The 25,611-nt window shown below is 36.1% G+C and overlaps 1 protein-coding gene across 9 annotated transcripts in view; it reads right to left on the bottom strand.

Annotated features, from left to right (window-relative positions):
* Positions 1-25,611, bottom strand: part of NOL4 (nucleolar protein 4) — a 691,960-nt gene that overhangs the window by 277,037 nt on the left and 389,312 nt on the right. For all 9 annotated transcript variants that reach the window (XM_070452829.1, XM_070452828.1, XM_070452838.1 and 6 more), the window contains 2 exons: positions 25,087-25,199; positions 19,184-19,316 (listed from right to left, as the gene is read on the bottom strand). In XM_070452829.1, the coding sequence (XP_070308930.1) occupies positions 19,184-19,316; positions 25,087-25,199 (246 nt within the window). The remainder of the gene's footprint in view (positions 1-19,183; positions 19,317-25,086; positions 25,200-25,611) is intronic.

The raw sequence follows: 25,611 nt of genomic DNA on the forward strand, positions 1-25,611 counted from the left end.
TACTGGTCTACTTTGTTCTTTACTTTGTAAATACAAGTAATTTTAATTTATAGAATTAGAAGTTTTCTTCTGAAGTTTGATGTTTTATTTCAAAAGTTTGCTCACATTTGTGTAGCACTGAATATAAGTCTACTTCACTTAATCTGGATAATTTCCACCTTCTGTACCCTTTAATACCATTTTTTAAAAAGTTTTATTACATTCACATGACTATTATTGTTATATAAAGTATTCTAAGACATGTGACTTGTCTGATTGATATTTCAAAATAGCCTGTTCATCTAGATGCTTTATGCAGGAAAACAGTATTCTATCCAAAAAGTTGTACTTTTTTTTTTTTGTTATTTCATACAAAGCAGAGCTGAAATGTTATCCCCCCAAAAGCTTATTGGCATAACAAATCATTATTGGCATAAGCGGATGGTCATGAATGACAAGTGCTTTTTTTCCTCCTCTTCTGCCAAACGTTGGTCTTATTATTTAGAATAAAGCCCAGTAAAGTAAAATGAGAAGATTCAAAACAAGGAGTGCAGTAGAGAAGGTAAATTACAATTTCTCATTGTCCTTTCCACACAAGGGAAGAATGGGGGAATGAAAGAAATTGTCAAAAGTCAATTACATATTTAACAGATAAAAGGAAATATGAATTTTAAACACAGGGCAATTACTGTCAAGAATACTATTGAAATACACAGAATTTAAGTTTGCTACTCCCACTTTAGAAAGCTAGGCAAAATCAATAGATTTCAATGGCTAGAAATAATATTTTAATTTCTTCATAACAATGCAGAAACAAAGATACATGCATGAAAATAGTGAAGTATGCGGACACATCTACAAGTAGCTATTATAGACACATTAAAAAGCACAGGCAATCGTAAAGTATTAGAATATTAATGCTTTGTTCAGAAAATAAGAACTTGATGGGATGGTTGAGCATGCATGGCATAAAATAATGTGTGTAAGTAAGCACAGTTACAGAATATAATAATGCAAACCTTGCAGACTTGGGTGTGGGGCAACTTGAAAACTCATCTTTAAAGACACAGGCTCCAGATCCAGAATTCCTGTGTGCAAATCTTAGCACTTAGCAACTGGATAAAGATAGTAACTTAGCCTCGGCTTCTTCATCTATGTCATGAAAATAAAAGCTTCCACTGCTTCATAGGTTGGTGGGAAATTAATTCTCGGGACAGTATCTGGCATATTGTAAGCAGTCAAGATGCTTTATTTTTCCTCATCATCTATCTTCACTTCCATATGGAAATACGTAAACCAATAATCTGATTTTTATATGGTTGAACCCAGATAATAGTTTAGATGTTTTTCATCAACTCTAAAATAGAATTATGCACATGATATGTACAGATGTGAGAGCTGGACCATAAAGAAAGCTGAGTGTTGAAGGACTGATGCTTTCAAATTATGGTGTTGGAGAAGACTCTTGAGAGTCCCTTGGACTTCAAGGAGATCAAACCAGTCAATCCTAAAGAAAATAAACCCTGAATATTCATTGGAAGGACTGGACTGACACTGAAGCTGAAGCTACAACACTTTAGCCACCTGATGCAAAGAGTCGACTCATTGGAAAAGACCTTGATGCTGGGAAAGATGGAGGGCAAGAGGAGAAGGGGGTGACAGAGGATGTGATAGTTAGATAGCATCACTGACTCAAGGGACAAGAAACTGAGCAAAGTCTGAGAGATAGTGAAGGACAGGGAGGCTGGCATACTGCAGTCCATGGGGTCACAAAGGGTCAGACATGACTTAGCAACTGAACAACAAGATGACATTTTAGTTAGATAAACCACTCATGCTGTTGACATTCATTCAGAGTTAGTGCGTCCTCCCTGACACCAATTTAGAACACTGACCTCTGTTCAGTGTACTAAACTCCCCCATACCCACAATGCTAATCTGAGTTTTCTTGATCATTTTATCATAGATTTGAATAAAGTCAGAGCTAAGCAGTTATAGGTCTTCCCTGTGCCTCAGTCAGTAAAGAGTCTGCCGGCAATGCAGGAGACCCGGGTTCAATCCCTGGGTTGGGAAGATCCCCTGGAGAAGGAAATGGCAATCCACTTCAGTATTCTTGCTCTTTCCATGGACAAAGGATCCTGGTGGGCTATAGTCCATGGGGTCACAAAGAGTCGGACACGACCGAATGACTAACATGCAAGCAGTTATGAGTTGTATAATTTCTATGATGCTAGAATCTATTCTCCAAGACATTGTTATACCATACCAAAAATGAGATGGTAGTGGATATGTTAGTGAAATAAATCTGCACACTGGAAGATAGGCTGATGATATCTGACTGTCAAAACACTCAAAATTTCTGAAACGTATATAAACATTTGAGGTTGTCAAAGCTTTAATGATGCTGCTGTTGAAGAAAATCCAAAGACCCTCCAGTACCTAAGGACCTCAGGATAAATTTTATGAAAAACACTTGAAGGAAAACAATCATTATTGTTGAAAGAACTAAAATTTTCTCTCCCTCCTCCCTTCCACCCCTCTATATACACATACATATATATGCAAATACTTAATGTAGATACATACATTTGGGAAGGAATAGAAATAAGGGCTCTTATAAATGATGTTCATAAAAAGAAAAAGAGAAAGTTAATTTCACATTTTGGCAATACCTATGAGCCCTTGTGTTGATACAGTTTCTTACTAAAGGCATGGAAGATTGGCAGCAAAAAGAAGAGAGGATGATTCTGGATAATTCTTGCAGTCAAGGCTGGAGGGGAAAATAGGGAAAGTGGGAAGTCTGCTCCTTCAGCAATCACCCTAGTTTGCTAAGCATTCATCATGGTAGTATTTTGGAATTAAAATAACTCTTTAAAGATGTGAAAGACTGGTGGGAAAAAGACAAGGATGTCTCCATCATTGTTTAATCCCTTTCTCCAGTATGAGAAAACATTTAAACCAGTTTAGAGATACATACATCACCAACTCAATGGACATGTATTTGAGAAAACTCCGGAAATTGTCCAAGACAGGGAAGCCTGGCGTTCTGCAGTCCATGGGGTGGCAAAGAGTTGGACATGACTCAGCGACTGAACAACACCAGTGATACATGGAAAATAATGGAGTCCTGTTTATTTTTTTAAAGAAAAATGATTCATATCAGGATGAAGGAACAGAAAATGTTATAGAGGAAAAAGAGAATCCAAAAAGGTGTGTTCTGGGACTGGACTTAATCTTACAGAGGAGTTGTCTAGGCATCTCAATTTTCAGATGTAGGAATGGTTGTCCAAATATGTTAATTCTTAAACAAGGCTGCAAAATTAGTTACTGGCAGAGTTGGGACAAAAATTCAGGTCTCAACATTTAAGAGTTGTTTTATGTTGCCTTGTGAGTGAATTCACTCTCAGATCTCCAAGCTAGTTTTTTATTCCATTGCTCCTGACAAGATTTGGGAGGCAGACAAGGGAGACAGCACAGACAGGTAGCAGGAAGTCCAAAGTAAGATGTAAAGAAGACAGCTGACTACTCAACTCATGGGCTAGCAAAATCAGCTACATATCTAATATCTGGTAAGAAAAAGTGGATCTAAGAGTTGAATACATCTTCACTACAGAAGTAAGCAAATGAAGAAGAAACTTTAAAACATCATTTCAATTAAAAGTCTACATTCTACTGTATGTCAAACACTGCTTGCTGTTGTTTAGTTACTAGGTCATATCTGATTCTTTTGTGACTCCATGGACTGTAGTCTGTCAGGCTCCTCATATCCATGGATTCTCGAGGCAAGAATAATGAATTGGGGTTGCCATTCCCTTCTCCAGGGGATCTTTGTGACCCAGGGATCAAACCCTCGTTTCCTGCATCAGCAGGCAGATTCTTTACCAGAACACAAGGATGCACAGTGAGTGAGTGAAAGTCGCTTAGTCATGTCCAACTCTTTGCGACCTCATGGACTATACAGTCCATGGAATTCTCCAGGCCAGAGTACTGGAGTGGGGAGCCTTTCCCTTCTCCAGGGTATCTTCCCAACCCAGGGATCAAACCCAGATCTGCCTGCATTGCAGGCAGATTCTTTAACAGCTGAGCTGCAAGGGAGGAGATTCTTTACCAGCATGCAAGGAAAATGTCCTATGGTCAATTTAGCCTCATTTTGTAACTGCTTTATCTATATACAATTCTCATGCAACAGCAGCTTCAAAGCCTACTCAACATTGAGATTATTTTTGCCTAGAGGATAAAGTCATTTTACAAAAAAAATAATAGCTAGCCGATCCACAGTAGCAAGAAATTTGTTCAAGAAATTTGTAAAGAACCACGGCATGGCATTGGCTTTACAGTGGAAGTTTATAAAGGTTAGCCAGGTGATAGTACGAAGAAACAAAAACAATTAGAAAAAAAGGTATTTTTGCTCAAGACTTTCAAATTAGGAAAATTCAAGAGGTTCTGATTCTATAATGTGGCCAGACTCATGGATTTGTAGGTTCAGATTTTATCTGAATACATTCACAAAGAATATGTACTTTCTAACAGCTCTTCCGTGTGATATGAATTCTTGACCTTATTTTTGTATTACTGGACAGACAAAACTCAATATTCAAAGACTAAAGGGTCTAGTATCTTCTATTTGTTTCCAATAGAATTTTGGCATCACCTAGGGGAACGGAAACATTGAACACTGGATTCACATGTAAAAAATAATAATAAGTAGAAACCTCAATTAAATAAAGTCGGAGGATCAGAAAGAGGAGTCTCACACCCTGCAATGATAACAGAGCCCAACAGGAAGAAAGATGCCTCGTTTCCTGGCACAGACTCAGCCAACAAAAAACCCATGGACTCTTCATTTACTACAATCGCCCAACTCTCTTTTGCCTTCTATAAAAGAGGGCTCCTCCTCGTGTATGTGAGGACTTCTATGAGGCTCCTCATGATTAAAGACCCTAAAATAAAACTCTGCTGAGCCTGAATAAACCCACCTTTCCTGGAGAATATCTGGCAGTCTATTTGTTTTATGTCAACATTTTGGAAACCATACAGAGACCAGAGAAAACATCTGAAGATTCCTGGGCTGGTGGGCAAACAAGTGTGAGACCAACAATTGAGCCCAATGCTCCTCACTGCTTTCCTGCTAATCCTGCAGTTTGCAGGTATATCTTTCCCATCAATCTGAGTTCACACCCTGTTTGTGTTTGAAGCTGTCCAGACTTGTGATCTACTTTAAGGTTTTGTCTATCTAGTTAAGGCCTTGTCTGTATGTGAGCACTCACTTAGCACTGTGGACCTATTTTACTATCAGACTGTTTCAACCAAAACTGGCTGAGAAGCCATCTGCCCATTCCTTTGGGAACAGGGGCTGCTTCACTAAATCTGTGCAAGTTCAGCTATCCTGTGGGTCCAGTCTTTTGGAATACGGACTGTTTTCTGGCAGCTGGCTCAAAAGCCTTTGGCCTGCCTCCTCTAGTACCATACTGTATCCTTAGACTGTTTGGTGTTAGGGCTAAAGGCTATTCACCCTGGAAGGTGTTTCACTTGGAAGCCATTTGAAATTGAGCTGTTTAAAGCTGTAGGTTAAGTTGCTCAAAAATTGTTCTTGTACTCTAGACAAAAACCCCTGAGAAACAAATCCTACTATATCTAAATATTATGAAGTTTCCCCTTCAAGACTTCTGTTTTAAAGTTGTGCTGAAAAACCATGGCCTTTCCTCATGTACATTTCTAACTAAATGGACCAAAGGCAATTTAGAATATCAAAGGCCATTATGGAGAACTTTGGAAATTACCAAATTTAATTTCCTGGAAATGGAATTGGATTACATAACTCAAAAATTTCCAGAATTGAGTGCAATGTTTATTTTGATTTACTAGTATGTGCAAGTTTTCTAACTTTATGAGGAGTCTAAAACTGCCTCTCTGAAAAATAAGATTTTAATATTGAGGCAAACAAATGATTAAAGAAAGAAAAATGGCTCCCAAAGTCCCAGGCTCTTCCTTCTTCAATTCTTTGTCTCTGATTTGGCCACTGGGGCCATCCTCTCTCCCTCTCTTGACTTCTTCTGTCAGACTTGGCCTTCAGCACCATCATCCTCCTTCCTTCCTACAACTATGCCTCCTCTATGCCCCCCATTCCCTCACCAATTCTCTCTCCAAACTCCCCCTTTTTCTGAAACTCTTCCCTCTCCCTTTTTACCTGAAATTACCTGGATCTGCCACTTTAAAATTAAACCCTCTGAGGATCCAGAGGCTAAACTCTTAATTACTTATATTCCCTGGACTAAAGCTGAACTGTAAGCCACAGTCAAAGATTTTCCTAAAGAAACTGAAGATCTTGACAGACTTGCTGAGGAATTTAATATGATCATTTAAACTTATCAACCTGGTTTCTTAGATTTATATCAGTTCGCTTATAAGGCTGTTGGTAAAGGTCAGGCCCAGCGCTGAATGAAAACCACTAATTGGGAAAGGCCTCTGGAATTAAAATCAGGAGACCAGCCTGCTAACTTACGTACAGGCAGGCTTAAGCATTTGCTAGGCAACTTCATTGAGCTTCCCCATGAGCTTTCCCGAAACTTGCTAACTGGAATAAGATTTCAGCCTGCAAACAAAAATCTGATGAACCTGATGACTTTACAATCAACTTCAGACTATTTTTAAAGAAATTCTGATCTTCCTTCAGATGTTGGTCCCTCCCAGGTAGTTTGTAACTCTGTTTATTCATAGGCTGAACTGGGACCTTTCTCTTCTAGTAAACTGGACCAGGATGGAATGGGAACTATGTCTACTTCAGATTTAGTTAATTTGGCAAACCAGTCCTCTCACACCCTAGGTGAGTCACCTAAAAGGGAGATTACCGAAATTCTTAATCTTCACATCCAGCAAATGATGACTCCTAAATGAAATCAAAATCCTCTTGGTTTCTGCTATTATTTCAAAGAGCCAGGACATGAGAAAAGAAACTGTTACAAATTTAGGGTTGCTTTCTAACCAGTCTTGCCAACATCTTCCCAGCTCTCAATGACAAGTTTCCAAAGAACCATGGGGTTGTTCCCAATTCTCTCTCTTATTTGACTTGGAGAAACATTTTTCCAGACTGTGGATGAACCTCTTTCAATCCTAATTGGCACTGGAGCCACATTCTTGGTGCTCAAATATAGACACAGAGAACTAAAACAGTTCTAGTGGGAATCTCTAAGGAATCTGTCTTGAAACCTACTTACTATTCCCTTTTGTTTAGGCCCTTTGAAAAATATACACCCCATTTTTCCCTCTTTAGTTTCCAGTGCCTATATATTTATTAGGCTGGGAGTTTTTAGAGAAGTATTACACTGGAATTTCTTTCTCTCAAAAGGAGTAAATAATTGTAGGATTTCATGGTAGTCATCAAAGTAACCAACCAGGTGAATTAAATAACCCTTTGGCATCTTTTATCTGTTCCATCTCTGATAGTACTAGAACAGAATCTAGAAATACTCTTTACTCCTACTGAATCAGTTACCAAAATCCTTTTGGACACCTCCAAATAATACTGGCAAAATTCACAGCATCGTCCCATCAAAATTCAAACAGATGCCTCAAAACCTTTTCTCAGAATCAATCAATGCCCTATAAGAAAAGCAGCTCTTCAAGGCATAAAACCCATAATAGGAGATTTCAAGGCTGAAAGGTTCATTATTCCTTGCCAAAGCCCCTGTAACACTCATATTTTACTGGTGAGAAAATCTAAGGTCTGAGAATGGAGGTGTACCTAGGACTTCTAAGCAATAAACATCATTACACTCTGTTGTTTCTACCCCTGATAGGTTCCTAGTCTTCATTCCTACCAAAAGTAAATTCTTCACTGTAATTGACTTACACAGTGCATTCTTTAGTATTTCAGTTGATGAAACCGGTCAATACCTTTCTGCCTTCACTTGGGAAGGAAAACAATTCACCCAGACAATAATGCCTCAAGGTTTTACTGAGAGCCCTTATTTCTTGCAAATGCTAAAGTCTGATCTGATATAAAGTTCCCTAGAGGTTCTACTTTGTTGCAATATGTGTATGATTTGCTTCTTTGCCCCTTCTCAAGCCTCCTCACAGGAAGATTGCATCCAACTGGTAGAGCTTTTGGCCTTAAAGGGGCAGACGGTTGCCAAAAACTTTGCAGTTTGTCCAAACCCAGGTTCAGTATTTATAGCATCTGATATCCGAACTAGGGCTTCACCTAGATACAGACAGGCTTCAAACTGTCCTAAATTTTCCAAACCCAAAACTAAGTGCCAGCAGCAAGGCTTTCTTGGGCTAGTTAGTCATTGCCAAAACTGAATTCTAAATTTCTCTCTTATGGCCAAATCTCCATGTCTTACTAGAGAACAAAAACCCCAATCAAATTCCCTGGGAATAAGTGACTTGCTTAGCCATTAAGGCCTTAAAGGAGAGTCTGGTGAACTCATCTGCCCTTGGGCATCCCAATTGTTTTATTACCTTTTTTCTTTTTCTATAACATGAAGGAAGGAAAGGAGTGCTTGCCCAAAAGCATCAGGACCACCATCCACCCAGAGAGGGTTACAATCAGCACCCGGACCCTGCCGCTTAGGGCTACTCGCCTAGTCTTAGAGCCATCACCACCAGTTTGTTTGGTTAAGACCTTCAATAAAAGTGTTGCAGGATTTCTTTTTAACCATTTTTGTACTTCATGCATTTCTGTACCATTTTTGTACCACTCCTGAATTCTCATCATGCTCATCATTTCTCATTCATCACCCCACCTCCCTATGAAGTCCTTCTAGTAATTGCTCCTTGTGTAACTCTTACATTGTAGCAACCTTAACCCTATCACTTTCCTCCCCTCTGTCACTGAGGAAGACCCTCACAACTGCTTAGCTCTAATGTAGCACCTCCTGCCACCTCCCGATGATCTACAGTAAACTTCTCTGGAGTGACCCGGTCACCATTTGCCATCAGAGACAAGACCTTATGAACCACACCTTGTAACCTGGAAACATCACCCAATGGAAAGAGTACCTCCAGAGAACTTCTCAAACTCAATGCAGATTAGATACTTCTAACCCTAGCCCCACCAAACTCCAAGAAATAGGTTCTTAGATTCAAATGACACATCTATAGAAAGCACTGAACCCTGGATAGGCCCTGAATGTGTATCGTCTGGTGATATGAAAAGTAAAAATTTCCTAGAATTGAAGCAGGTGAAATTTGATAAAATAACTTTCCCAAGATATCAGGACCAGGCCCGTTGGAATATATGTGGACCAAACTTCTGATGATGACATAATACTTCAGATGTCTATGATCTTGATAACATATAGCCCTGAGATAAAAAAAAAAAAAAAAAGTGCCTGAGAGTTCTCCCTAGTACCATTCATCATTATTCAAATCTGACCTCAATAGCTTTCTTATCTGTGCATTTTCTCTCTGTCATGAAACATTACTCTTAGGAAAGTTCTTTCCTGATGCTGAGGGACAAAAAGCCATTGAAACTATATAAAACCTTACTCTTGGCCAGTGATGCTTTCAGAGAAAGAACTTGCTCAAAAGGGGAAAATGAAAAAAAAAAAAAAAATCAACAGAAACTTGAATTAAATATAGCTGGGAGACCAGAAGGGGAAAGTCATGCCCTGTAATGACAACAGAACCCAACTGGAAGAAGAAAGACTTCAATTGTTTCCTTGGAAGGATTCGGCCAATTACAAGCCATGGACTCTGTTGACTATAACACTCTCAACTTTCTTTTCCCCTCTATAGAATTATTTCCCTCCTCTTACCACTTGGGAACTTACATGTGTCTCACCATTACAGAAGACCTCAAACTGTAATTCTCTGCTAATCCTGAATAAACTTATCTTTGATGGAGAAATATCTGGCAGTCTATTTGATTTCAGTCAACATATATAATCATTTGTGAAACAACAATCACTACCATGAAGAAAATGACAAAACACAAGAGCAATACTTGAAAACAAAGAACTAATCCATAAGTAAAATTTCAAGTTAATCCTTTACTGATCAGATTAGACTTTCGAAGGCAAGCCTAGAATCAAGCCAATCTCCCCCAATTTTCCAGAGGCCCAGGATCGAGCTAAAGTTGGACTGGTCACTGGGGTGTACAAACGTGAGATTGAAATCAATAAGCTAAATTTCTATCAAGCACTCTCTTATATGAAAAATCACTTGTATAAAATAAGAATCAAAAAGCAGAATTTTAGCTTCAGATAAAAGTAAAATTTGAAATAATATGATTGTAAATACATGAAGAAAATAATATTAAATAAGTGCACAACTCAGCATCTTTTTTTCATACTTAATCTTTATACATAAGTTGCTATTTCTTCTTCTGCCTTCAGAAATAGAGAATTGCTACTTAAAAGCTATTTCAAATGATTAAATACACTCACACCAAGACGCATACACAAGCATAATAATATTACACAAAAATCTAGCAATCAAAATTTCCACTAAATCAAAGTAACATTCCTGACATTAATTAATGATTTTCTCAACACAGCTCACAATAATACATTATATTTCTGCAAATTATAATTACTTATAGAGCAACAGCAATGAAAAGAAAGCTCTCAAAAAATGTCATTAGCTTAACTACCTCATTCCAGAGTTAATTCAATAAATTTACTATAAAAATTATGTTTTAATCAGGCATTAGAACTTAAGAAAAAAAGCATTGTATCATTTTCATGTATTTTAAATACAGAAACATATTCAGCTTAAAAATTGAGAACAGAAAACTGAAAACAGAGCTAAGAATAGGTTCAATTTTGGAAGTCAAAAACTTTATTCCATTTATGTATAAAGAAAATATATCAACACTCTTTTAACCATTTTTGCTTTGTACAAAATTTCCTAAACAATTAGAAGCAGTTAAAAGAAAACAAAGTTTGTAGAAAAATGGAAATGCCTTACTCAAGACAACACATCTATAGAGAATTTAATGTTAAGTCTCTACAAATTTTAATAGCTTTTGTAGTTAACAGTCACCATCATTAAAAATTAACTACTAAATTTAATTTCCTATCACATATCCTGTTATACATCATTTTTATTAAAAACATGCTTTATTAGATTTTCCAACTAAATTAAATGGCCAATAGTCATTCTTTTTATTGCTGCTTTGTATACTTTAATAATTACCAAAAACTATTCTGTTCAGCTAAATTAGATGCAATTTTAGTCACAAACATATTTTTACTAAAATTGTATTCACATGTACACAGGGTGGTAAAAAAGAATTGCATGTGTGTGTTTTCTTAAATTAAATCCAGTGTGTGCAATATTCAGATACAGCAGGCTGTAAAATATAAGACTAGCAGAGAGTTTTTTTAAACTAATAAAGAATGCAGTGTGCAGCAAATTTCATAATGAGAAAGATAATTTTAACTGAAACCCATAGAAACTCACACGATCCTCACCATAAAAGTGACTCAGGAAGTGGTGATGGTTGGTTTAGTCACTTCGTCAGGTCCGACTCTTGTGACCCCGTAGACTGCAGCCTGGCCGTCTCCTCTCTCCATTGGATTTCCCAGGCAAGAATACTGGAGTGGGTAGCCATTCCCTTCTCCAGGGAATCTTCCCGACCCAGGGATCAAACTCAGGTCTTCTGCATTAGAGGTGGTCTCTGAATTGCAGGCAGATTCTTTACCAATTGAGTCACTGGAGAAGCCTAACATAGAAGGTACCACTGACCAAAACCAGCATTTGAGTATGAACTATACCCGCACGACGCAATTCTGTTGCCATCTTCATATTCCAAAACTATCAGATAGAAATTTGAGTGGTATCTTCAAAATTATAGTCTGAAGCAGTGCACCACCCTTTTTCTTCAGTCATCCCATCTGAGATGGGTCGCCCTAAATCTGTATTTTTAAAATAAGTTCCCCAGGTAGGAGTCTACACTGTCAGAACAGCATATAATCTAAACAAGGACAGGAGAAAAAATGTGACTGCCACTGCAATATTGCTTTACACAGTTATTTACCTCACAACTAAATTGCTATTTTTATATTTACTCCCCTCCATGTTTACACTCAAAACAAGACTATGGTCATCTTATACATTTACTAGTCAAGGCACATGCTTGCTGTACATACGTATGCATCATTGTTCTGAAACAGAAATATATCCCAATTTCAAAAACTTTTTGCTTTAATAATTTTCATGTTCTGTCAATATTTTAAGTTATTCAGGAGTTCGAACTATTAGGTTGAGTCAATATGGCAAGTTGATATGGTTCAATCTAATATGTCATGTTCATGTTTGGATATTAGAATGCAAAACTTTTACCTATTATTTGCAGATAACATAGGTTCAGTTCAAGACAACCACATTAAAATTGAGTATTGTAATAAAACAAGTCATCTGAACTTTTTGGTTTCCCAGTGCACATAAAAGTTATCTAAATACAATATGGCAGTCAGTTAAGTATACAATAGCATTATGTCTCAAAAATAATGTATATAACTTAAAAATACTTTATACTAAAAATGCTATCATCTGAAACTTTCATGAGTCAATCTGTTCACAATAGTAATATTGATCACTAAGCTTCTGCATCAGAAATCACTGATTGCAGATCATCATAACAAATATAATAATAATAAAAAGGTTAGAAATATCAATATTACAAGAATTACTAAAATATGACAGAGACAAAAAGTGAGCAAATGCTGCTGGAAAATTGGCACTGATATGCTTGCTCAACACAGGGCTGCCATAAACCTGCAAGTTGTAAAAAACACGGTATCTGCTAAGTTCAATAAACTGAAGAGCAATATTAATAAAATGTACTAAACTACCTATAATATAGTAATAGCCTATGCAAATTATTATTTAACTTTCATTAAACTGATATTTATGCAAAAAAATTACCTGTTCTCAGCAGTAAGACCTAAAGTTCTTTGAAGTTTATTATAATTAAGCATTATTGTAAGATATATATGGGTTTCCCAGGTGGCTCAGTGGTAAAGAATCCTCCTGCCAATTCAGGAGACGCAGGCAATGCGGGTTCGATCCCTGGGTGGGGAAGATACCCTGGAAGAGAAAACAGCAACCCACTCCAGTATTCTTGCCTGGAGAATCCCATGGACAAAGGAGCCTGGTGGGCCATGCAGTCTCAAAGAGTCAGACATGACTGAGCATACACGCAAAGATATATACATATATATGCACACTATGTTTGTATACATATACACCATATTCTAATAACTGTATGCAGATTAGCCACTAAATTCCAATTGATTATTTTCTGTGTATCAAAAATGGCCTGACCAATTGAAGCATATTAAAACCTTTTTAGAAAACAAGTATGTGGAAAGGGGAATGTTTTCAAATTCTGGCAAATGAATGATGTATTTCTAAATGCTATTAAAATTAGAAAATATATACTAGAAAGAAAAAATTCACCTTGAATATATTATTTAGAACTCTATCATAGGTAAGTGATGTGAAACTTGCACAGTCGTGTCCAACTCTTTGTGATTCCATGGACTGTAACCCATCTGGCTCCACTGTCCATGGAATTCTCCAGGCAAGAACACTGGAATGGGTAGCCATTTGCCTCTCCAGGAATTACAGGTAAAAGCTTAAGTAAATGTCAGTGCGCTTTAGGGGAATTCTTACCTCACAAGTTTCTCTCCCTCTTTCATTGTTTCTAGACATTACACTACTTTGCTTGGCACATGGCCAATGTTAATTTTTAATGAATAAACAAATCATTGTTTGATACATTAATGAAGTACCAAAATATTGCAAAAATTATGTTAAAAGTATCTCTACATAATTCCATTGAGTTGGGAGATAAGGCACATTCAACACCTTTTAGAGCAATATATTCTGTGATGTCACAACCAAAATAAAAGAAAATGAGGGCCAAAGAGAAATGGATACAATTTTTCTATTGTAATCCCTTACTTTTAAAGGCAAATAAGCTAATGTGCAAAGACTTGAAAGGTGTGTCTCAACTTCTCTTTATAGTCCTATATTCCTATTGTCTTTTAAAATGGTAAAAGGGAAAATACAATTTGTTGTGACTTAAAAATACAGAAATCCTTTGCTAGTAATAATCTAATAATATTTTTGACTTTCATAAAGCACAAATTTTCCCTTATAAAACTATCAATAGTATACAATATGTTATTAACTCAGAATAGTAATTCAGATGCTTCTTAGAAACGTATTTCTGTATCAGAAGAAGTTGAATATTGTGAACTGAATCTTTATGTCTATTTCTAAACCCAACACTTTTGCCAGATATTCTTTATTAATAATAAATTACCTAAGACAACAACAAAAAATGAATCAGCTGTAGTTAGGTACCAATTTCAATAAATAATTTAAAAAAAGAATACTATTTTGAGCTAGTCCATGCTCCCATAAATTTCTAGAATCTAGGATTGGACAACATAAGCCTTAAGTGACATTTCTATTTATAATCCATTGGGATAGATGGAAAAACAAGGATACTTATAAACTGATGAACATTCGAGTACAGAGCGCCTCTAAGCTTTTTGATCCAGGAGAGCATTTTGGAATTCCATGGGCCACAACCACGACAGAGAAGAACCGGGTGCACAGTACGCCCCTGATACTTCACCAGAGCTGAAAGGACCTCGCAGTGTCCTGAGTAACTCAAATGATTATGTAATATGTTAAACAACTTTATCCTAAAGGCATTATTGAAGATAGCAAAAACATTTTACACAGTTTAATATATTTTAATGAAAAAATGGGTGAAGGTAGTCAAAAGGGACAAACTTCCAATTTAAAATAAGTAAATTCTAGGGACTTAATGTACAGCATGGGGCCCTATAGTTTATAATACTGCACTGTAATTTGGAAGTTGTTCAAAGGGTAGATCTTAAAAGTTGTCACAAGAAAAAAAAAATTGTAACTATATGAGGTGATGGATGTTAACTAGAGTTATTGTAGAGATAATTTTATAATATATTACACACATGAAATTGTTATATTGTACATCAAAACTAATATGATGTGTTATGTAAATTATACCTCAATTTTTTTAATGAGGGTGAAATGTTTCCTATACAAAGATTCAAAGTTTCTGTGCAATTTTATATTTTCATTGAGTTAGGGCATTATAAACTTAAAATAAGTAAAAGAAATTGAATATTACACATCAATTTTGACACACTTTTTTCTTATCAAATTCATCATTCTGGTTTGTATTTTCTTCACTTTTACCTAATTATCTAGTCTGATGGCAAGATATTTCCCTTCTTTTCCTCTCTTTTTCCTATGTGCATTATATAGTTATATCTACAAACTGATTTGCATTTCATATTCTTTCTTTCCCTTGATATTGAAGAGATTTAAAAATCTTCCATTACCATGTGAGATGAGAACCAAAGAAGTTTTTTCTCACTATGTCCAATAACATACTGTTACACTTAACTGTGTTATAATTATGGGAAAGAGTCCTGAAAACTGACAATATGTTATTTCAATTTCTTTACAATAATATCTTAAATTAATTACTTAGTACTAAAGAAAATAGAACATTTTAGCTTTAAAATTTTTATATTGTTCATATTTTATGAATATTTAACTGGAGTTTCATACTTTCATATTTCCTAGCCCTGTCTCCAATTTCCATTTCTGAACTTCTCTCCACTGCCCTCTTGATATTCATCTTATTGGATCATTACTGAGATGGTCCTTCTCTGCCTACATCAGAGATGTAATGTCCTTAACTTTGGCATGCACAGGACATTTTCAGGGTCTATAAACATTTTTGGTTGTAATGGAGGGAAGCAACACTGGCACGTAGTGGGTGGAGGCCAAGGATGCTTCAAAATCCCTGGACTAGACTACTCTATATTGAAGCTGTGTTCGGGTTGCTTCCATAATTGGATATGTTCCATCATAAGTCCTTACCCACTGACTGCTACAGATCAAAGCATATTATCCACAGGAAAGCCATAGACCTCCAGACCCAAGGTAGTCCTAGCAATCTACACGCCCACTGATTTCAAGGAGACACAAGCTCAAAGTTTTAGTAGCACGAATTCTTATTTTTACAGAGGCAGGACTTTTCCCACATTGGCTCAATGACCTGTAACCAAAAGCAAATGGTATATGTATACTTTTATTCCTTTAGATTGTATGCTAATTAAAGGCATAGGGACCATATCTTTTTTTTACTGAACATTAGACTGTATATACGGGCTTCCCAGGTAGCACAGTGGTAAAGAATCCACCTGTCAGTGCAGGGGACACAGGAGATGTGGGTTTGATCCCTGAGTCGGGAAGATCCCCTGGAGGAGGAAATGGCAACCGACTCCTGTATTCTTGCCAGGGAAATCTCATGGACAGAAGAGTCTGGTGGGCTACAGTCCATGGGGGTCACAGATCTGACATGACTGAGCATGCACTCACACATACTGTATATACATCTCAGTATTCAAGAAGCTCTTAAAAAAGGTAATATGGATGAAAAAAGCAAGAAACAGACTACTGTAAATGATTTAACCTATTTTTATAAAATGACAAAATCTTCTGAGTATGTACATCTGTGTGTGTGTGTGTGTGTGCATGCGCATGCGTGTGTGTGTGTGTGTGTACAGAGAAATTGAGGAATGATAGTTTGTCAGTATGGGTTACCTATGAGAGTGCCACTGTCAGGGAGAAAGAAAAGAAAATCACAAAAAATGTGCAAAATGTATGTGACACATCAGGATTATGGTTAAAAGTTAGATTTACATAATGGAGCAAAATTATTTACATAATAGACTATTTAAGAAGTATATCGAATGGAGAAACTGAAAGGAACTCAAAAGCACAAAAGATCCCCTAATTAATATGATATTTATAGTATAGAAGAAAAACAGCTGATAAGAAAAATAATATCATTTCATACCCGGATAAATACTGTGAAGAATGTTAAAATTTATGTAATAGAGAGGAGGCGAGAGTCCCGAGCTGAAGAAAGATATCAGGGCTTGGAGAGGCAAATGTGGGACTCACCAGGGTACAGATCATATTGAAAGCCAAGTGATTTGATGTGATCATCTAGGCAGTGAGCACAGAAGGGGAGAAGAGGAGGGCTGCACCCCAGCATACTCCACCGTCTATTGACTAGACAATGAAAAAGGAACCCAGAGACAGGCCCACCAGGAGGCAAATGGTGTGCGATCCTTTGGTATTAGTAATGAGAAAGATGAGGACTAAGGTCGCATCAAAGAATCAGGCCTCATGAAGACTGCCGGTAGCACTCACAAGAGCAAGTAGAATGGGGCGGTGAGGATGAAAGCCTGCCTGAGATGAGCCGGCAAGAATAGAGTGAGGAAGAGGAGGAGACAGGTTCTCAGTTTTGCAGTAAAGAAGAGTATTGTGGGGGTGGGGCAGAGAAAAGGGCAATGAATGCAGGGACACAGTGGGATCAATGCAGGTCTCCTAAGGAGAGTCTTTACTACATCACGTGTGTATGTTGATTCTGGGGAAAACCTGTGATGCAGGAGGAAGGAAAGGTAATTGCAAGAAGAGGAAATTGCAAGAGAAGTGTAAGGAGAAGGCATTGAACATGTAAGGGAAGGCTTGGGCTGAGGCTGGAGAAGAAACTACTACATATGTCCCTATCCTTGACGCATACGTCAGCATACAATGAAAAAGGCATCAACGCCTTCTCCTAAGATGAAGTGATAGTTGACATTATTTCTCCACATTTTATTAAAATCGACATATATTTATGTCACATCAACTGTCTCCTAGCCAAAGATCCATAATAGACTTCAATCAAGAAAACAAAAGATTTTCCTCATGAGAGATATCCTCTTATTATTATGATCTCCAAAATTAAGGAGTAAAGAAGATGATGGTCAGGCAAAACATGTGAATTATGTTAATATAGTGATACACACCCACCCAATTACACACATATATATGGTTATTCCATTATCCCAGTGCTACACATTTTTCATTAAAAAACAAAATCTGAAAATCTACTAATATTTTAGAAGAAAAAAAGCAATTTATATCCACACCAGAAGAACTACATTCTTAGAAATTTCCCAAATAAACATCTTTGCTATTGCAAGAGCTGTTATACTATTCAAACAAGCATCTTTGCTATTGCAAGAGCTGTTATACTATGTAATGAAAAAAATGTGATTTTAAAGCCACTGATGACCAATGTCCTGCTCCTTCTTTGTAACTCACGCCAACAAGGACACCAGCATCTTTCAGATTCATCTGAAGGTTGGGAACACAAGTCCGCCCTTACATTTTTAAAGACTTTCCGATTAAAACTAGGGATTTCTCGTTTGACAACATAAGAACACTAACAGCAGCTAGAAATGCAGCAATCTTGTGCAACCAGTTTTTAAATCAAGTATCAGAGAAAACAAGTAAAGAGCTTTATTTGCTATCAACAGATGCAGGCACAAAAATACACAGTCAAAAATCTCATGTAAATTTGTTAATTGCAGGAATAATAAACTATTTTTGAATAAAATTGGACAATTTCCTTCTATTTGTAACCCTGAATTTTTATCCGCAATTACCAAATAAGGAACAGTTCCTTGCATACAGGATATTATATTTACAAAGATAGTTTTAAAAAGTCTCTGAATATACTAGACCTAAAGTGTTCATTGCTAAGCCTTCTCTACATGTCCAGTTTTCTCAACCTTAACTGCTTTATGAAGGACAGTGCAATGACTCAGGAATCATCAACAGACCCAGGAATGAAAGATCATATCATTCTTTCATTTAGAACAAAACAGCTCAAAATCGCAGCAAAAATTTTCTTACCCAGCAAAATCACTATGATAAAATTGTTCTTTTCTAGCAATTGTTTTTTGGCTATTCCTTTGTCTTTTAATAAAATCAAAACATCCTAATTAATCTCTGACCATTATTAAACTCTTTATTCAGTCAGGAGAATAATGGTCCAAGAAACCAAAGCTAGAAAATATCACAGAAACCCAAAGTCCACTAATGTAACTCATTGTAAGCTCAGAGTGCAAAATATGGGCAAGCTTGAATTTTATAACTAGCATTTACAGTTTTAATCCAAGTAGTTGAATCTAATAATAATGACATGGATAACATAACCTGAGTATACAGAAAAAAATTCTCCATAGAAACAGATAAAAAATTACCACCAGAATAAGAAGCAGTTGTTTTAATCAAGTCTGATCCAGGATTATGTTATTGTTTTGTTTGCTCAGTTTGAAAGGCTTACCATCTTGTTGGCCATGAAGAGCCTGGGGACTTTGCATCCTTTCCTCAAGATTGGAGCTGAGGTCAGAATTCACAGCTGACATCCGTGTTGAATCACTCATATCAAATTCATCACTTTCTATTGAACTTTCATCCTGAAAATGGTTTTAACATATCATCAAGTATCATAAAATATAATATACTCAGATAATGACTATTTTATCTATCGGATCAATTAAAGTTTAGCCAGTAAGTGAGCTTTTATGGGGCTCAGTTAAATGTTAACATGAATAGATGCTTGAAATAACAAATAAGACATGAAGACTTGTGAAGATTCAATGTGTCTTTGTACACAGGAAGACGTAAAAGGTTTAAAGTAATGTATTTAAGAAGGATGTAGTTGAGGAATTATCTGAATAATGGAGGAATGTATTTCTTTAATTATTAAAAAACTTTCTAAGAGTCAATCACAAGATATAGCATAAAAAGAAACACATTTTGATTTTTAATGACAATAAAATATTATAAGCAAAAATCTGACACTGTAATAAAAAATCTGAACTGAAAAATTTTTATTGACAAACAGAATAGAATCTACTTAAAGAAAATTTACATGTTTAGATTCAAAGTCCTCATTAGTCAGAAAACAAGTTAATCTTAATACAGCCTTTCTTCCTTGAAAGGGAATACAAATGGCATTACAACAAAAAGTTCTAAGTAAAAGTACAAAAGATTCAGAAGCTAAACTTCAACCGAAAGCCAGATCAGCAAATGGCTAAATTCCCAAAAGACAAAGCTGCCAAATTGTCAATTCATCAAAAAATTTATCAACTATTAAGTTAAAACAAATGTATGCTATGTTGCTATAATCATTTCTGGACGCAAATTCATCTGGGAGAACTGATTTTCGGACAAATGCTGTGCGCAGAAAGGCCTGAGAAACTTGTGTCAAATACCAAAAATGTTTCACTGAAACTACCAGGTTTAACTTCAACTCATAAATATTTGATCTCAAAGTTTAACACAGATGCAATGATTATGCTAATTATATCACAGACTCTGTTATTTAGTTGTTCAATTATATCAGCTTCATCCAACCTGTGAGTTAGCATTTACCCAGTTAATGCGTTGTGAAATTTACCCAGTTAACACTTTGTGAAATTGAGGCACAGAGCAGTTAGATAACTGATCACACTACTATACACCAGAACTGGGATTCATTATGATGTCACCCAGGCTTGAAAAAAGAGCTTCTTTGAATAGAAAGTGTTCCCACGGCTTCATAAATGACATCCTAGCATCAGTGAAGAAATTGCTATGGTCAGGAAACAGGAACATTCTAGCACACTAACAACGGGCATTCTGACCCTAATGTCAGACCCAGGTAGCTGGGTGTTCTTCCTCTATCAAAGGTTCTGATACTGTCTGGGTCTACCAAGGAGCCCCGAAAGTGAAAGTGAAGTCGCTCAGTCGTGTCCGACTCTTTGAGACCACATGGCCTGTAGCCTACCACGCTCCTCCACCCATGGGATTTTCCAGGCAAGAGTACTGAGTGGGTTGTCACTTCCATCTCCAGAGGATCTTCCCAACCCAGGGATTGAACCTGGGTCTCCTGTAGGCAGATGCTTTACTGTCTGAGCCATTAATTTAGCAAGGAAATTTCATGCTGGGAGGTCTCTGGGTCATCAGCCACATAGACTTCTCCCAGCCACATGCCCTCTCTTGGGACATTACGCTTTCTCCAATTCTAAATTCTATGAAAAATCCAAAGCATCTGAAATAAATATTTATGTTCAGAGAAGAAAAAATAATAGAATTCAGTGCACACATACATGTTATCAATGTGCACCATATATGCACATATGTACACACACAGCTTGATGATATGAATATCCATTAAATATTCTATATATATTGTCTGTAATATATTATTTTAGAGCACATTCTCTGGAGCCACACTGCCTAGATTCAGATCTATGCTCTGCCACCTATTAGATGTATTACCTTAAGCAAGTTACCTAACATTTCTGTGCCTCAGTTTCCTCACCTATAAAATGGGAATAATAAATAGTATCAACTTCATAGGACTGTGTAATGATTGAAAGGCTATATTATACTTCAAGTAATTAAAATAACATCAGATACATAATAAGCACAAAGCTGTTTGATACTGTTATATAGAATATGTAACAAATTCAACAGTATATAAGATTTATATTTATTATACATGAACACACACAAAAATGAACTTAAATGTAATGGTAAAGACAATCAATCTGTGCTTATAAAGTAGTTATAGATACTTTATGAAGAGTCTTTATAAAAGTGTTTATTATATGCACTACAAAGAGCTAGCTAGATGTAGTCTAATAAAATCTTATTTGCATGATAAGTGTATATGTGTGTGAGAGAGAGATTTGTATTTAATATGTGTGTGTGTGTGTATGTGTGTGCTCAATCACTCAGGCATGTCTGATTCTTTGACACCCCATGGGCTGTAGGCTGCCAGGATCTTCTGCCCGTCGGATTATCAAGGCAAGAATCCTGGAGTGGGTTCTCACTTCTTTCTCCAGGGGATCTTCCCCACCCAGGGATGAAAACCATGTCTCCTGGGTCTCCTGCATTGGCAGGAGGATTCTTTACCACTAGCACCACTTGAGAAGCCCCGATGTAAATGTGAAAGTGAAAGCACTCAGTTGTGTATGACTCTTTGTGGCCCCATGGACCATATAGTCCATGGAATTCTCCAGGCCAGAATACTGGAGTGGGTAGCGTTTCCCTTCTCTAGGGGATCTTCCCAACCCAGGGATAGAACCCAGGTCTCCCACATTACAGGCAGATTCTTTACCAACTGAGCCACAAGGGAAACCAAAGAATACTGGAATGGGTAGCCTATTTCTTCTCCAGGGGATCTTCCCCACCCAGGAATGGAACTGGGGTCTCCTGCATTGCAGGTAGACTCTTTACCAACTGAGCTATCAGAGAAGCTATATAAATGTATTAGGGAAGATATATAAATGTATCTACATGAAAAAAGTATGTGTGTGAGGCTATGTGTATGTTTAAAAAGAAACTAGATACAAAGAGTGATGCTGCACTGTCTGTTCTATAGAATGGTTTATACGAACTGCACATTATGGCTGATCAATGTAGCTAGTGTGACTAAAGAACTGAAAATTTAATTTTAGCTAATTTAATTTTGGTTAAATTTCAATATCCCTGTATGGGTAGAGGCTACCATGAAATAGTTGCAGATTCAACTATTTCTCATTGTTAGATATTTCCAATCATTACCATTAGCAATGCAATAAACATCCTAATATGTAAATTGTTTTATATATCAAATTCCTTAGTATAAATTTCTAGTCAAAGCATATAAACAACTTTTTAAAGTTTTAAATTAATTATTGCCAAACTCTCTCCCCAAAAGTCTGTTGTGGTTTAACCTAGATGCCCAACAGCAGACGAATGGATAAGGAAGTTGTGGTATATATACACCATGGAATATTACTCAAAAGGATTCATTTGAATCAGTTCTAATGAGATGGATGAAACTGGAGCCCATTATACAGAGTGAAGTAAGCCAGAAAGATAAAGAACACTACCTCATACTAACACATATATATGGGATTTAGAAAGATGGTAATGATACCCTATATGCAAAACAGTAAAAGAGACACAGATGTACAGAACAGACTTTTGGACTCTGTGGGAGAAGGCGAGGGTGGGATGTTTCGAGAGAACAGCATCAAAACATGTATATTATCTAGGGTGAAACAGATCACCAGCCCAGGTTGGATGCATGAGACAAGTGCTCAGGCCTGGTGCACTGGGAAGACCCAGAGGGAGCGGGAGGGGGGATCGGGATGGGGAACACATGTAAATCCATGGCTGATTCGTGTCAATGTATGACAAAACCCACTACAATATTGTAAAGTAATTAGCCTCCAACTAATAAAAAATAAATGAAAAAATAAAATAAAATAAAATAAATAATAAATTCTCATCAATAGTTTGAAAGAAGGTTGATCTTACTTTGGATACAGTATTTTGTAATTTTAAAGGAACTCCCATTCCTGGCTGTCTTTATTTCTCTTACTAGCATTTAATATCATCACACATACATACTTTCATCATTTATTTCCTTTATGGTCTGTCCCCCACCACCATTAGAAGATAAGCTTAATAAAGGCAAGGATTTTGTCAATTTATTCACTGTTTATTTCCACTGCCTATAAGACTGACAATTACATAAGAAGGTACTCAATAAATATTGGTTAAGGTAATTGATTAAACATTTATTAAATTTAAATATAACTTACTACAAAAGGGATATCTCACTTGATTTCCATCTTTACCATGACTTATCTAACCACTTTTCTATCTTTCAATGATCACAATTTCCAAAATTTTGTAAGTAATATAATTCATCATTTATCTAAATAGTTTTAAGACAATATACACCCAAGGTAGAATTTTTTAAATGTAAGGATAAGAATTGTTTTCCTAGTCCAATTATCATTTAAAAGAATCCATTTTTTTTTTCTGTGAACTACTCAGGATTTTTTAGAAGCCAGAAGGACTTAGCATATGTGGGCTCTGCTGTCTCAAAGTTAATCTTACTCTTTGGCTTATTAATAAACATATCAATATATAAATGAGTTTCCTACAAATAATTTGACAGCTCTAACTAGTTTATGGGTTTTTAAAAAATGATTTCAATTGTGTGATGAATCATGGCAATAATATTTTCATTCTTGCAGATGGATAAATAGTAATATTTTCTTAACTGCTTTTCCTGTCTTTGAATGGCTTTATTATGAGTTAATCACTTACATATATCTATCTGATAATATGGAATCTGATATCGCCACGGCACTAATACAGATGCTCTTAAAGAATATAACTTTCATAAAGTCTTTTGAGATAAAATAATTTTATAAATATGGTTTTGAGATTAAACCTGCCGACATAAAGAGGAAAATAAAAAATTGATTTGAGCTTTATGAACAAAGTTAACCAAATAATTGTAAAAGAATTTAATACCTCACCAAGTAATGTTATACTTAAAAATAAGTATTTAACCACATTTCCTCTCCCAGAGAAATTTCAAAAAGGAGAGAATATATTAGCCTGAGAAACTGTTTCTAATATAGATACTTTGAGTGTGTATATTAACTAATGGCTACTAACTAATTAAGAAGGATTTACTAAGCCACACTGTTAGAAGTATGTGGGGAATATACACAGGGTTTGTATACAACTTAGTCCCTGCTTTTGAGATACTTCAACCAAACTGGTTAGTTAATCAGTATCTTGGAGAAGAATATTTTAAAAATACTCATTCTGTGTCTAATATATGCCAACAAGCTCACGGCTAGAATTTTACTATACAAATTAAATAAAATAATCTGAAACATCAAAACATTTTTAGTTAAGACAATTCAGAGAAGTAGACAAATACATAGAATAATGGCTAATTGAAAAACAACTTAAAAATATACAAAAGATTTGGATGATTTGAAATGGTCATACTTGAAATACCTATGGAACTTAACTTTCTGATTTCCAGGTAAAATAGCCTTAATATTATAATTTCCCAGGATACACACTTATTTGGAATACTTTCCCCTGAACTTCCTAGCACTTTACCAAGGTTAGTTCAATGGTAGGCTATGAAGGAAAATGAATCTTTGGGGAGAAAAAACAAAATTTCACACAACACTAAGGTGGATGTGGTCAGACAGGGAATCTGTTGACGACTAAAAATTTCTGCCTGTTTCTCCATCTGGGCAGTTCTATTGGCACTCCTTTTATTAAAAAAATAAATTACTGTCTTCAAAATGGCATCATGCTTAATATGAGAGTCATGGTTATCAAGCTTCATTCTGACTTGTGATATAAGGGTAGATATTTTCATTTTACCTCATCTTGCTGTGAGTTTAGCAGCTGCAGTTTCATGTGCTTCATATAGGCCATGGTAATTGGCATGTTGTAGTCAATCATGCTGGTCACCAAAGTGGGAGGTTTTCCATTATCTGTAATAAAACATTTTTAATGGGTAATGAAAGTGATACAGTACTCTGCCTGTAATTTCAGAATGATCTAGTTTGTTCAAATTGAAATAAGATGCAAGATACCAAGTGTTTAGGAGATTGGTAGCATTAGAGATGGAGCATAAAATAAGCATATGATTGACAAGCTTCAATAAAGGTGTTTGGGGACAAAATAGCACTATGGATAAACTGGTTATTTCTAACTACAAGGTGAGTTTTTTGATATCTTAGATAACAATGAGTGAAGCTAATATAGTGGCTAAACAAAATCATCAGTATTTTTGTATTTTTCTCCTTTGCTATATACATATTTTTGGTCATGCCACACAGTGTGTGGGATCTTAATGCTCCAACCAGGGATTGAAGCCAAGGCAGGGCTTCCCTGGTGTCTCAG

This window comes from Odocoileus virginianus, chromosome 22 (assembly GCF_023699985.2).
Source record: "Odocoileus virginianus isolate 20LAN1187 ecotype Illinois chromosome 22, Ovbor_1.2, whole genome shotgun sequence".
NCBI lineage: Eukaryota > Metazoa > Chordata > Mammalia > Artiodactyla > Cervidae > Odocoileus > Odocoileus virginianus.